The sequence below is a fragment of the Nestor notabilis genome, unplaced genomic scaffold, assembly GCF_000696875.1.
Source record: "Nestor notabilis isolate BGI_N333 unplaced genomic scaffold, ASM69687v1 scaffold33372, whole genome shotgun sequence".
NCBI classification, from domain to species: domain Eukaryota; kingdom Metazoa; phylum Chordata; class Aves; order Psittaciformes; family Psittacidae; genus Nestor; species Nestor notabilis.
Window position 1 is genome coordinate 34,599 of NW_009918411.1, and position 14,411 is coordinate 49,009.

The 14,411-nt window shown below is 40.1% G+C and overlaps 1 protein-coding gene across 1 annotated transcript in view; it reads left to right on the plus strand.

Moving 5' to 3' along the window:
- The window catches only part of CMYA5 (cardiomyopathy associated 5), a 46,360-nt gene that overhangs the window by 18,080 nt on the left and 13,869 nt on the right, over positions 1-14,411 (plus strand). Inside the window, 7 exon segments of the mRNA XM_010009695.1 lie at positions 1-1,031; positions 3,276-3,371; positions 4,088-4,321; positions 6,036-6,058; positions 7,957-8,078; positions 12,530-12,679; positions 13,653-13,799. The exon segment at positions 1-1,031 is cut by the window's left edge and continues 28 nt beyond it. Coding sequence (XP_010007997.1) covers positions 1-1,031; positions 3,276-3,371; positions 4,088-4,321; positions 6,036-6,058; positions 7,957-8,078; positions 12,530-12,679; positions 13,653-13,799 — 1,803 coding nt within the window.

Here is a 14,411-nt window from a genome sequence, read left to right on the forward strand (position 1 = left end):
GAAATTCAGACACAGATGATGGAACAGGAATATATTTTGAAAAATACATTCTTAAAGATGAAATTCCAAGCAAGGCCATAGGGCCTGAAAAAGATCAGATGCCAGAGGATGAATCCTTTAGTGGAGGAATTTCAGTTCAGATTCCCGAGGACAAACACAAGCAGGGTCCTGGTGATTTTGAGCATGTCAGAACTGAGGTTCTGCCTGAAAGGAGTGTTGAGGAGAGAGAGAAAGTCCAGGTTGACAGTGACATTAAAGCAACAATTTGCAAACCAATGCATGCCATTCCTTTTGGAAGCAAAGTTCTTTCAGGTGCAAGAACTGACATGACTGAACAAGGAGAAGAAGAAAATGTACCTGTAGAAACAACTGAGGAGCTGCCAGAGCAATCAAGTCATCAAGTGTATAGTCAGCTAGCAGATTACCAGGAAGCTACATATCAAGAAGCTGGTAATAAGCAGGAACAACAGCACAATATAACAGCAGTTCCTCAAATGGAAAAATATGTCCCATATGTCAGGGCTCCTGTTGAAGACACTGAAGATGATCAATATGCTCACGAAAATCTTCCATGTGTCCCTGCTATTCAGCAAATAGAGAAGCCAGACATTCAGCAAAGAGAGGAGCAGCACCCTGACGTTTATGAAGATCTAGCTGAGTCAATGGACTATGATGTAATTACACAGGAAGAACTTCTGCAAGATGAAATATCATCTCAATTAACACATGAGGAGCTATTGTTTGAAGACCGGGACTCCTTTGAGCATGCTGGTGATAGTTATGAATTTGTTGATGAACCAGAGCAAAGAACACCTGTTGAACTTGAAGATTCAGGCTTTGTGGTGATGTATCCTGAAAAATCAGCAACAAACATTCCTCAAGTTGAAAGCCCACAGAGAGAACTAAAGAAAGCACAAGCAGACACATATTGTTACCACTGCAAATGCCCAATATCTGCTATTGACAAGCTTTTTGGAGAACATAAAGACCATGAAGTCACAACACTAGATGATGCTGCAACCAAGATGAAGGTAAGAATTAATTTGGATGAAGGAAGGTGATACTGAGGCAAATTTCTCCAGACCTCCTGTGTTTTCAGGGAAGAAGCTTCAGAGAGCAGTCCAGAGGCTAAGTCACAGTATCTACAGAACAAAAACTATTCCTAAACACCTGTTAGAGATCTTGAAGGGAGACTATCATATTAAGGTATTCTCTGGAGTCCTAAGCTTGATAAGCTGTTATTTTTATTTGTTTAGCAGTTGAATGAGTTTGTTTATATGTAGCCGTTACCAGACTTCCCACCTTCTAGCCTTCTCACCTGTGTAAGATTGTTCTGGTTTCTGTGTGCAGGGGGAGAAAGAGTGTTGTTTCCACGAAAAGATAATTTTAGTAACAGCAGTTCATTTCACTTGATAAGGTACGGAAACCTCCATATATTGGGACCAGTATCATCATAAAGTGTTCCCCATCCTAGTTACTTGTATTGGTTGCTCAGAGATGTTAGACAACTTACACAGTTCAATTGAAACACCATCCTTATTTGCTGTTCAGTTCATGTTCTTTTCTGCCAATGGTGTTTTAGCTGTAGCACAGGTAAGACAAAACCTATTTTTTTCCACTATCTCTGATCTGTACTACTTTAAAAGGCAGATAAAAATACCCTCCATTTCAATAACCTAGTCCTTTGCTACAAATATTAGTGAAAATGCTTTCATTCCTGCGAAGGTATTCTTCATTAAATACCAGTTCTGCTTGTGAAAGCAGCACTCATTGTGATGTTTCATTTTTCCCATATCAGATTTGTTTATGTACAAATATACAAATTTACCTTTCTTCGTTACCAGCTGTTTAGTCTTACACCAGTATCTGAAAAGTGATCTCTTTCCTGGCATATATTTGGCTGATGGTAGCATAGATTTTGTATCATTTCACTAGAATTCCAGAAGAGCTTGTATCAATAGTATTTGTGTTATCTATATGTCGATTCATATGCAAAAAATATAAATTCAAAATAGGAGGAGTCAGTGTGGCAGTTTCAAATATCAATATTTACAAGCTATCTCCGTGACAGCAGAGCATGCTTGACTTAAGAGTGATAATTAGCCACTGGTAAGTCAGTAATGAAGTCACAGGCCTAGCTATCCCTCGAATATACCTGCATTGCAATGAGTCAAGTTAAGCTGCAAATAAACATCCCATGATATTGATTCCTGGCTGTGGAGCACAGACATAAAGCCAGTACTAAATCTGGCCACAGCAGAGGTTCAGCTTCATGTGATTTTCAGCACTCAGGGCTCAGGTTACTCCGAGACAGAACTGGTATGTTTCTTTTTACTTCAGTGCATGATTACTGAGAAAACATTAAGATAGCAAAATACTTGTCAACTGAATTTTAACTGTAAGAATATAGTTTCACAGTAAATGAAATCAGCTATGATGACATTTGACAGATTTTATAGGTTATCTTGTCAAACAGAAGTTTGCCTCTGAATCTTGATGATTAGCCCTAAGTATTTATAAAGTGAGCTTCCAGTTGTACAGTTCAATGTGACATTTATAATTAATGGAACATCATATGCTAGTTTTCAACAGACCTAGCTGTAGAAGTTTGCCATAATAGGAAGCTGTTACCAAAGGAAGGTAACCTTCCTTGTACATTTATGCCAGCTAACTAAACACAAGTATTTTTATAAATCACAAATTTCACCTGAGCAGATGGCCAGCTTGCTTTCACAAAAGGTCAAGAAGGGCTAAGAAAAAGTTCTGAGTCATCACTGATAATTGTTGTCCTATGGACTGCTTTTCTTTCCACATCTAATTCAACCAGCGATTCTGGTGAATTCTAGTTTAGAGGCAATGTCTTTAAAATTCTAATTAAAAAAATAATGACATTGCATAATCTAGCCTCATAATTACCTGCATTATCTTTCTTTCTATGGGCTTGTTTCTGTGATCTCTTGAGGACTCTCATGAGGATCTGAGCACCCTCAGTCTCTAGAAAAGCTGCACTGGAATTTGTAACTTTCAACAACTTGTATTGACACTCAGCACCTTGTTGAACTTAGCTCACTTTTTTTGGTTTGGAAACAGTTTTGTGACTGTTCCAGCTGCTATTTCTGTGCTTGTCTTTGTAGCCAGGGCAATACTTGAACTTAATTTAGCAATTGTTCCGATGGTTGGCTCATGGCAAAGCAAAAATACTCACCTAAAAAGAAGTTGCAAGTAAAACTTTATAAAATAACATGCTTATGTTACTGAAACATTTTAAATTTCAGGATCAGTTAAGTGAATTGCTAATAGCATTGGAAGAAAAGTCAATGAAGATTGAAAATTTTGTGAGTGATGTTGAATCACTATTTAACTCCGTTGAGGTAAGTCCAGTGATTATCACACTAGTTTTTTTTTTTCTACAAAATTACTTCTAAAATATGCTTGCCTTATTTTGGAATGTCATTGTTTCCAATAAAATGGGCTGTTTCTCCAGTCCTCAAATTGGCTTCTCCCACTGGAAGGTGTTAACTTTAGCGGAAGAAAAAGATTGCTTTTTTTTTGCACGTTTTTGCAAAGTAGAATATGTGACTGTCAAGCACTGGAGGAAAAAGCTCCATTAATTTTGTTTATGCTTATAAAAAGCTCACAGTGTTTGTGTCTTTATTCAGAATACTCTGCAAAGCATTTAAATGAGTTGCCCAATGTCTTAAGTTGTTAATGCTCAAGTTCTTAAGCCTAGAGGACTGTATTAATTTCTGTTGAAAGTATAGATTTTTAGCTATTTTATAGTCAGACTTCCTGACTCAGTGCTTAAATATAGAAGTTTAATTTTAAACACTAACAGTAAGAAAAAAACAAACAAACAAACAAAATCAAAAAACAAAACAAAACAAAATCTGTCATTGTTTTGAATGTACTTCTCTAGCATTATTTCTTCCAGATAAACTTGCTTGCAGAAATAAAGTTCTCTTATTGTCAGGATGCCAGAAAGAGTCTGGTGGATGGCTCATGTATGGGTAATTGAGAATTTCTGTGTATTCATCAAATGTTGTAATTTTATTCTGCAGATCAATTTACATCTGTTTTTATTTTGCAGGAAAATTGTAAGAAAAATGCAGAGTTATTAGAAAAGCAGAATGAAGAAATGCTTAAGAAAGTGGTAGCACAGTATGATGAGAAATCTGAGAACTTTGAGGAAGTAAAGAAGATGAAAATGGAGTACCTCTATGAGCAGATGGTTAACTTCCAGCAAACTGTTGATGCAGCAAAGGAAACTTTGGAGACAACAGTAAAAGAAATGGAAGAGCTCGATGGATTTGTTTTCTTAAATGTAAGTAAAAATGGCTTTCATCCTGTAGCTTTTATGATACCGTTAGGAAATCACTTTTAATGTACCTGGACTGAGAATGAATTGTTTACCTTCCTTTTTATTTTGTAAAGATAGCTAGATCCTGCAAGCTCAGCTATTCCACCCTGAAACTGATAAATTGTTTGCTTTTGTCATGTGAAGGCTCAGAAAGAATGGAAAAGATTATGCACAGGATGAAAATGTGACTTGTGCCATTAAAATAGTTCTGTTTAGTGAAGAGAAGACTAAGAGATGGCTTGATAATTTATATAGAATTAATTATCAACTGAGCAGCACAGAATGTTAGAGTAAAAGGTACTTTATTGTATGAAAAAAATAAAGGTGAAACAAGGAAGTGTAGTTGAAAGGTTTTTTTTGAAGCAGAGTTGTTGGGTTGTGGGGTTTGCGTTTGTTTTTTTAAATGAGCAGACACAGACAGTAGTTATGCACCCAAATTACTGAGGCTGTGATAAGTGCTTAATGCTGAAAAACAGTGAGTGGCTGTGTGGTGCTTAGTTGCTGGTGGGGATTAAACCATGACAATGGGCTAGGTGTAGGAATGTGCATGTGAAGTACATGTCTGTAATAGTCCTTTCTGAACGTAAAAACCATCCCTTGTGAATCTGCATGACTGGAGTTATCTAGCTCACACCATTGTGTACTGGTTTCAGAGGATGTTGCAGGTTAATCATTAATGGCCTGATCCTCCAGGATTATTCTTGTGCTGCAAGGCTTGTCCATAAAGCACTAGCACTTTCTCCTCTAAAAGTGTATCAGCAGTCTCAAAGGGAGTGGGATTTCTAGGACAATAATCTTCTACTGTTATGGAATTACCACATAGCCTGGAAGTTGCAGAGAAACTGTCCTGAGAAGAAATTGAAAGTTCAAATTACTGTCTAAAGACTGATCATTCATGCAAACTAAAATTGCTTTCCAAATACAAGCCCCAGCCCATATACCAGCAGTTACAGAAATGGTGGAGCAATAATTTGCTTTCTTCGCTGCTCCAAGCTGCATATGTCTTAGTATCTTGTAATCAAGTGAATGTTGTGGTAGATTGGCTATTTTGGGGTATATGAAAATTATGGCTTATTTTCCTTAACTTTCTGAGGTACTGGCTCAGTGGTTTGGCAAAAAGATTACTTTGTATTCTAAGATTCTTCTGTCGGTTGTGAACTTATTAGATTCCCAGCCTGTTTCTGTTAGTGATAAAGGGCATAAACTTTTCTGTCCATGAGCCAGGGAATGTTAGTTGGAGTTTCATGGACCATGAGAGAAACTCTCACTCCATGAGTACAAATCTCACCCAACTTCTATTAGTAAGAAATTCTGAAGGAGATTTCAGCCAGAATTTGGATTGAAGTATTCTTAATGTGCAGGTGATTTCTTCCTCTGAAAATAAGAAGGTATTTGACCTTGCTCCCATCTTTAAACCTGAATATTGAATACTGACCTCTCGGGATCTTCAAACCAGGTTTAGACTCTAATAGCCTGCTGAGCCAGAGCTTTGAAGTGGAATATTCTTCAGGATCTAAATTCTCTGCTGGCATGAATAAGCAGCACCACAGACACCATCAAGTCAATAAATCTGTGTGTATTTTATCTCCGGGGAGAGAAGCAAGACTGTTTGATGAGTGGTTCTTCAACATTTTCAGGGTTTTGACAACTGTTAATACATTTCTTTTTTTTCCTCTAGTCATCTAAAGAATTAAATAAAAGGTATATGAAATATGGCTTAACTGCACTGTAGTGAGTATTAGGCCTAGCATGCTGGATCCTTCATTTAGTATTTGCAAGCTTTGAAAGCACATTGCTAATATAGTTTTTATAGGTATTATACTTGTTGCTGTAACTGACCAGTTTTGAAGCATTTTGCACATGTTCTGCAACACATCAGTTAAACGAATAGCATTTTAAAGTGTCAGCTCAATTTTAAATCTCCACACAGACATTTTTAATCAGATTTTCCTTGCAGCTGTTATACACAACTTTACTAAAAAACATTCTGGCCATGCTTCCATCTCTTAGACATCACTGGTGTGTTCTTTTTTCACTAGTCTGATTCTGTATTACCTGGGTTGTGGAAGGTTATAATGCAAAATGTCACTCACAAGGCTGGCGCTGTTGGACTGTATTTCTGAGTACAATTTCAGGGGGGAAAAAAAAACAAAGACTAAGTAGCTTTCAAAGTCTTACGAGGGGACTATGGACTGATGTTTTCCCACACCTCTTCCTTGGCACTGCCTGACTCAGGATGTGTCACAAGGCTGGTGCCTTGTCACAGCTGCATCCTGGCCCACCTGCACAGATCAGTAAATGCATACAATCACAAACAGCTTTCTGCCATGCATGGTTTCCTCAAGGGAGTAATTTTGGTAAGGCCCATCCTTCATGAGAAAATATAAGCCTGTATTTCACCAATACATTTTCCAAGGTGAACTACAAATATTGAGACAGGCTGGCTCCAGGCTCCTCCTGTGCAAGCCCCTAAATCTGCTTTGCTGACATCACCACCATTGACTTTGCCCAAAGGGCCTGGGCATTGCACAGTGCATATCAGACATACCCTTGTCATCGCTGCCTCAGGCATCACAGCAATACATGTGCTGACATGGACTGGGGTATAACAATGACATGAGGGTTCCAGTTTGCAGTCAACTTACAAACCCAGGAGAGTGGTCTGAAGAGAATGTGCCAACCACCATTTGGTGGTTCCTATTAATCTGCAGAATTAGGACCATAAATTTGAACTCATCTGTTGTAAATCAAAATCTGAGATTCTAGCCACATATCTGCATGTAGTTTATTGCATAAGAATAGAGCAGGTATAATGGGACAAAACAATTTTCCAAGGCTTTCACTATACTTGGTCTTTGTTTGTTTACTTACACACTAAACATAGTTTTATTTTGTTTTGTGCATGGGTTTGGTAATTACTTTGCTTTGAGAATACCTGACATACTAAAAAATGCTAAGAACATGTCTGTATAATAATGCATGTTTTTCTAAAGAAAGTGTGTTTTATATTTGTTGTGCTTTGTTAAGATTATGCATAATCAACCACTTCAGTGACTGAAAAACAAGGGGGGGGGGGAAGGTAAAATTCAGTGGCCTTGAAAAAAATAGTCTTTTATTTCCTTGAAGCTGCTTCTGCCTCAGATTTAAAAATATGTTGGTTTTTCTTCCTATAACAAACTCAGCAAATACAGGCTAATTAAGTGGAATCTATCTTCCTCCTCATGTGGTGGGTTTGGTTTTTTTTTTGCTTGTCACAAGCAGCTGCTTTACATTACATCTTTGGAGTCAGCTGCTCCAATTTAGCTCCAAGGTTTGTAACCTTTGAAGGCACTGTGTTAGTAAGTCCGAAACCCTGTGCTCTTGGAAGTCTTGCTGGAACTTCAAATCCTGACATTCTCATGTGTTAAGTGCGTACAGATCGTATGCACAGCACTCTCACTGTGCTCATAGTCTGAAATCACGGTATGCTCTAAATGTTCAAAACCAGGGAAACAGCTTCTCATTGCACGTGGTCCTGTAGTTCATGGGAAATATTTAGAGTACAGTGCATGGTTTTACAAAGCATTTATACAAACAGCTATGTGTTTTTTTCCAAATAGGTTACTTTGTGCAATGGATACCACCCTCTCTTTAGAAAAGCTGCCCAGTGCTTTTTCACTGTTTGAGCACTATGCGGACAGTCCAGGACAAAGCAACCAGCACTCCTTAAAACATGTGGCTGGTAAGACTCTCTGAATATCATCTTTACAAAAGATAACATTTTGGCAATGCTTTGGAAATTTGAGGAAGCTAAAAACAGAATCTATTTGAGAAGTATAAATTTGCAAACCATGTAATTAGCAATCAGAGTTGAATGTAAAATGAAGTCTAATTGTGCACAAGTGTTTGGCTTACAGTAGGACACAGCAGCAGAGGGAGAAGTGGGGGATTCTTGCATCATTTCAGACAAGCAGCAGGTCTCTATCTGTGAATCTCCTAGGGCTAAAGTTGCTGTTCCCTTGCAGATAGGAACAGAAGAGGCTGTCCTAGGGTCTGCTGAGCTCTCTTTTTCCAAGAGAGGCTGCCCCAGTATCACTGGTGTGGGGAGGAGAGCAGGGGGTTGGCTGATGGCCAAGGTCCCTGGGCTTGTGCCAAGTGAATGGAGGCACCTGAAACCCCCACAGGACATGAAGAGAAAGTGGTTAACTGTACCTGGTAACAGCCTCTGCTTCTGAGGGCAGCTGGTAAAATTGCGCATGGTAGAGAAGTTTATTCATCTTTATCTGATATTTCGTGTCCTGCAAAAAGCCTGTCTGCGTGGGCCACCAGCTCTGCCTGTACATACACCTATAGAATTATCTGGATCCGGACTGCTGTCAGTGAAGTGCTTGTCAGCACCAATTTGTGGATTCATTTTCCTTATAACAGGGTCTCACTCCAGTGTTTCTTTCTCAAGAGAATGTTTGCATCTTGCTGTCTTGCTTTGTGACCTCCCATTCACCTCCACATGCACCAGCGCCATCATAGTCGCTCTCTGGCTTTTCTAGAGAAGCCTCTTTCTCACATGTTTGGTCCCCAAGCACTGGAATTAGACTATCAATTTGCCTAAAGTACTTTGTTTCCTGTCTGGATTTTAAGGTGCCTAATGGGACATTGGATAAGTGCTCTCTTGTGCAGACTCTCCAGAGTCTGATAAGAACTGAGTGCACTCACTTTGAGAGATCAGCTCTCTCCTCCACACCACCACTTCTATTAGACCTGAGTATCTCTGAGACCTTAACGACCTCATCAGATTTGTGTGAATTTGTCTGCGGCATTCAAACCTTCTCAGCTGAGGTTGGACAGGCACTTTTGCAAGCAGTGTTACATTGGTGTCATTTTGGAGGGAAATCGGATAAAAAGATCTTTTTTGTAACCCACACTTAGTCAGAGTTAACTTAGTGGTGCACATGTGCAATGTGTCCTGGTTCAGTTTTAAAACCTCCTTTGGTGGTCCCATGGCTGCAACCATTCTTTCCCCCTCGGCTGCTACTTATGGGGAAGGTCATCCAAGAGGACAGACACATTTTCTCATGCTGTATTTCCTTTTCTTACAAGTCACTCCAGCGTGTTTTTCTCTGAACTGCTGAGATCACTTTTTAGTTTGATTTGCATTAGTTACTGTGTTTGCTGAACACCAAATGGCTCTAGACCAGTTTGCTTTGACAAACTGGAAATGAACGACTGTCCACTAGAAAGCGACCTTTAAAATGCCTCATTCTCCATAGTTTCTTCTCTTTCTCTTTCTAAAATACCTGGTTTTCATTCCTCACTTCCATTACCAAGTATTCCAATTGTTACTGTGATTTTTAGCTTGGTGAGCAGTAGGCAATTTTTTTATTTTTTTACCCCAAGATTACACCCTTCCTGAAGGAAAATAGAGGTAAATGCCTACACAAAACTTTATTTGGACTCGAATACCTTGAGTAAATCATTTACCACATACTGGAGGCAAATGTCAGACACTCTCAGAATATTTTTTGGCTGAAACCATTTGATGAAACACATGTGAATCTGCCATTTCTCCAATACACATATTTTTCTTCCAGAAAGTATAGTCTTTTGCTGAGCAATTTCGTAGAACTTTATTTTCACCATTTTAGAAACATCTTTCTTCCAAAGACTCTTCACTTCCAAATTTTCCATATCCACTAACGGAAAGTCCTTTTCCCTCAAATTCTTCCTCCTTTCATGTAAACCATCCCCATTAAAAAATGCATAAGCATAAAAAACCCTTGCAGCGTGTCATTGACCATACTGGAACCCAGGCTCTGACACAAGAAGAGTGGAAATAATTAAAAAATGTAAAAAGTAGTATTTCAAAGCTTGCCATGAGTCATGCCTTTTTATATCAGAAGGCAAAGACCTTTGTTATTGTAACAGTCTTCCATTAGAGTCGCAGAGGTATGTAACTACTCTCCTTCTTCAAGACCACACAGCCAAAGAAACGTTATTTCTCATTACACTGGAAAGAGGTAAATATACATAAAACATTTGGGATTGTTATTTTTTCTTCTGGGGTCTGTGGAGATTGGTGGCATGAAGAAAAAACTTCCTTACACTATAGCACTTCAATGAAAAATGAACTGATGAGGAAACATCACACTTTCCTGTTGAAAAACATGATTTATTCAAACTTGTGGTACAAATAGTTCTTTGACTGAAATTAATTTACAAAGGGATCAACACTTTGATAACAAATAAATGTTCTGTTTCTGAAGAGAATAGTTCAACTTCTTGCTTTGAAATTATTTCCTTTCAAAAGTTTATTTCGTACTATGCAAAAGAAAATTAGAAATCAAATGTTTCTCAAGGTAACCAAACTGAATTTTGGCCTGTAACTTCACCCCCCCTCTCCCCCCCCCGAAGTTTCATTCATGAAGATAGATTCTGTTCAGATTTGGCATAATACTAAATCTTGCAGTTGTGGGGTTTCTGTGATCCTACATAGCTGTTTCTAGGCAACTTCACAGAACAAAAAAAGCTGGTTTCCCCACCGGGTCCACTGAAAAGAAGTCTTCCTAAAGACAGTCACTTTTTAAATTGACCAGCTCTAGAAAGTCGAAACACAAAATGCAGCTTGTTTTTAGCAATAAGAAGGATAATTTTTATTTCAATGGGAAACAGATGTAATCCTACTGTACTGGTAGCTCTCTGTATAAATCATAAGGAAACAGTCAGCATCTGCATTTGCCTTGTTCGTGCCACAGGGGATCATCATCATTACTGTGAAGATAACTGAAAAAAAGTGAAAGCTTTCTGCTGAGATTCTGAGAATTCGTGCAATATGGAAATTTACTGGGTGAGGAAATAGAACCATGTATTTTCATTCCCTGCAATCACTCTAACAATGAACATCTTTTGAGGCTTTTTGTTTCTTTCTTTCTCCTCCGTCTTTCTTAAACCATAATAGTAGAGGGGAACAATATCTCATCTGGAATAGATCTGTGCTGATCAGGAGATAAAGTTTATATGAGATCTGGGGAGCCTGGAAGGTCTTTGAGGTGCTTTTTATGAGGGGTGCTCCTAGTTGTCCTATGGGTTTCATGTGCTTTGGCAGAGCTCAGGTTCACCTGTGCACCAAGGATTCTCTGTCCACTGAGTCTGTGGGGAAAATGACCATGCCAGGCAGGAGCACCTAGTTGTGCATCTGCAGTAGGAGTCCACCTCTGGGCAGATGTGAACCCAAGGCTGCAGGGAGCCCTCTGCTCCCCTGTGCTGTTGAATCTTCCTTTGCACATCTCTGCTACTGTCAGTGTCAGTGGGTTTGACACACTGCATTAATCCTTTCCTGGTGTGGGAGGTCCTTTCCCCTTCCCACTGTTCTGGGATCAGCTACTTACATCTGTCTCTGGAGGAGGCTTTCCTTTTCTGCAAATTTCCTCTTCCCATCACTGAGCTATCTCATGTTGTTCACTACAAACAAGTGCTGTCAGTCTCTGCTTTCATGGGCATCCTCTTCCTAGTGTGTCCTATTCTCTGGTGCCTGTGCTGCAAGGTAAGGTCAGGTAATGCAGAATGCAGTCACCCAAAGGAGCCTGCATTAGGCTCCAACATCTTCTGGACTTTTCAAGGAAGTGGTCTGAAGTTATCAGGAGTCTCGGGGTTTCATCAGCACGTGTGCCCCAAAGTGGAGTTCAGAGCTGGAGAGCTCTCCCTGTAACTGAAGAGACCAGGTCTCTTGGGGAAAGGAGAGAGATTGCTAGAGCTATATGGCAGTTCCGTGTGTCCAGGATTGCCACAGCCCTGGGAACCTCCCTCCTGAAGAATGGAAATGAACAGCCACACAATGACTCATCTGCATGATGTTCCCGCCCCAGGGGGAAGGACCCCAAGAGCTGGGGAGGATATGGGCACAGGCTTTGTGCTGGGTGCAGGGGCTGCTAGTACCAGGAATGGATGTTATTTTGTCCAGACTGCAAGGGAAATGGAAAGACTAGAACACCGAACAATTACTTTATTCTGTTCCTACTTTAGGGGGACTTGTTGCTCTAAAACTGAACCAATATTTCATATTTCATGTGCTTTCTGTACTTGTTCTATGGAAATCAGCAACCTGCGTGAAAATAAGCTACTAGGTTGCTTCACAAACCTGTAGGTAATCTGGCTGAAAATGCAGGAGTGTGAATAACAATGGGAGACTTTCCTTCTCAGCCCCACAGACGCCGACTGTCGTACCTCAGGAACCAAACTCGGCCACCAGCACCTCAATTGCTGTCTACTGGGCTGTGAATGATGGGGATGCCATTGACTGCTTCCAGGTCTACTGTATGGAGGAGCTGCAAGCCAACAAAGATGCAGGGGGTAAGGTCTTGCCTTCATGACATCAGGAGTCTGGGGTCAGCAGAGAGGAGGCCAAGCTTCAGGGGAGGGCCCAGGGCACAGAAATAAAAGGTACTGTGAGGACCTCGTGTAGGACTAAGGGTGGGTGACAGTGCAGGAGAGTGTGACTTAGATGCCATTCCTTCTCCCCTCTTTTGTCCCCCAAAATGCAAGATAAATATAATGGTCTGTAAAGTGCAGGGCAGTTGTTTGCAGAGGAGCAGCAACATCACTGTTGAGGTGTCCTTTTACTGAAATGGCCTGGCCTTCAGAGAGGATGTGTCCATGCTGTCCCATGGGTGCCCATGGGGACTACAAATAGAGTTCCCAAAGGAATGGATTTCATTCAGTTTTGAGGGGCCTGCATGTACTTCGGAAATGTGTCCTAATAAGAAATGATAGGAAAAGATAACTCATATTTCCACATTTGACAAAGATTTTTTTTTTTAAATGACATTCAAGTATTTCAGATGTTAAATATGAAATTGAGAAAGGGGATTAAAATGTTCATTCATTAATAAGCTCAGTCTGATCATAAAGTCCCTAGAAGCTACTGGGCTCTAAACAAACCCATGGGTGCCTTTGTGTATGCGGGTGTGTGTGTATCGTGTGCATGCTAAAGTGTGCTAAGGGCTGATTTACAGTTAAGGGCTATGAAGTCCATTATGTGAAATTGTTACATTATAAAGCAGTGAAACCAGGGTTCATGGCTGCTGAATAGATGTCCCAAATTTGCAGTCTAGTCCTCAGTAGGACTGAGAGCCATAATCTCCCATTCCCATCAATGGGGTTTGAGTGCACTCAACTCATAAATTGTCAAAACTGAGTCAGAGTAAATGCTTTCTGGATTTGTTTTTTAATTGACTGTTTTTGACATGTTCTTTGAGAAGCACAATCTTAGTCCCCACCAGTGCAACATGAGCGTGATGTCCTGTGCGTGTGTATGTCCTCCTAGCTTTGGTGGAAGAGTACAGAGTGACAGTGAAGGAGAGCCACTGCATTTTGGAGGACCTGGAGCCAGATCGCTGCTACAGTGTGTGGGTCATGGCTGTGAATGGCACAGGCTGCAGCTTACCCAGTGAAAAAGCGATTTTTAGAACAGGTATGTACATATTTTGGCATTTGATTATTACAAGCTTCATGTCCTTAGACCAATTCTAGTCCAGACCAATTCTTCTGAAACAGAAGAAACTGCCTCATTTAGCCCATCTGGCAGATAGCGGGCAACTCATGGTCATTTCTCTTTTTGCTAAGAGATAGCGGCATAATTGAAGCTAGAAGGAAAACTGCAGGCATTCAGATTTGAAAACATTTCCAGTCTCAGGCCTTGTGACAAGGGCACTGGGGAAGCACATTAAGAATTTCTCTTTGAATGCATTGCAATGCTCTGGGAAAGGCACCCAGCTGCTCCCTGCTGCTGCTTCTCCTCTGGAAGATGGAGGTGACAGCTCCCTTGCCTCTCTTCCACCCTTCCAAATACATCTATGTTGCACGGATTTACATGATTAACTTTTCAAGAGAAGGCCTGCTTTACTGAGCTTGCATGCTGCATCTAGCTCAGTGGGACACAAAACTCAGGTGTGGCTGAGAGGCTCTGCTGCTGTTGAGTGGTATAAATTAAGATGAGTAATCAGACAAGTACTGTTTATGAGCTTCATTTGACTGATTAATTTTTTGAGCTTTAATGTCTTTAATAATTTGTATTGTCAAAACT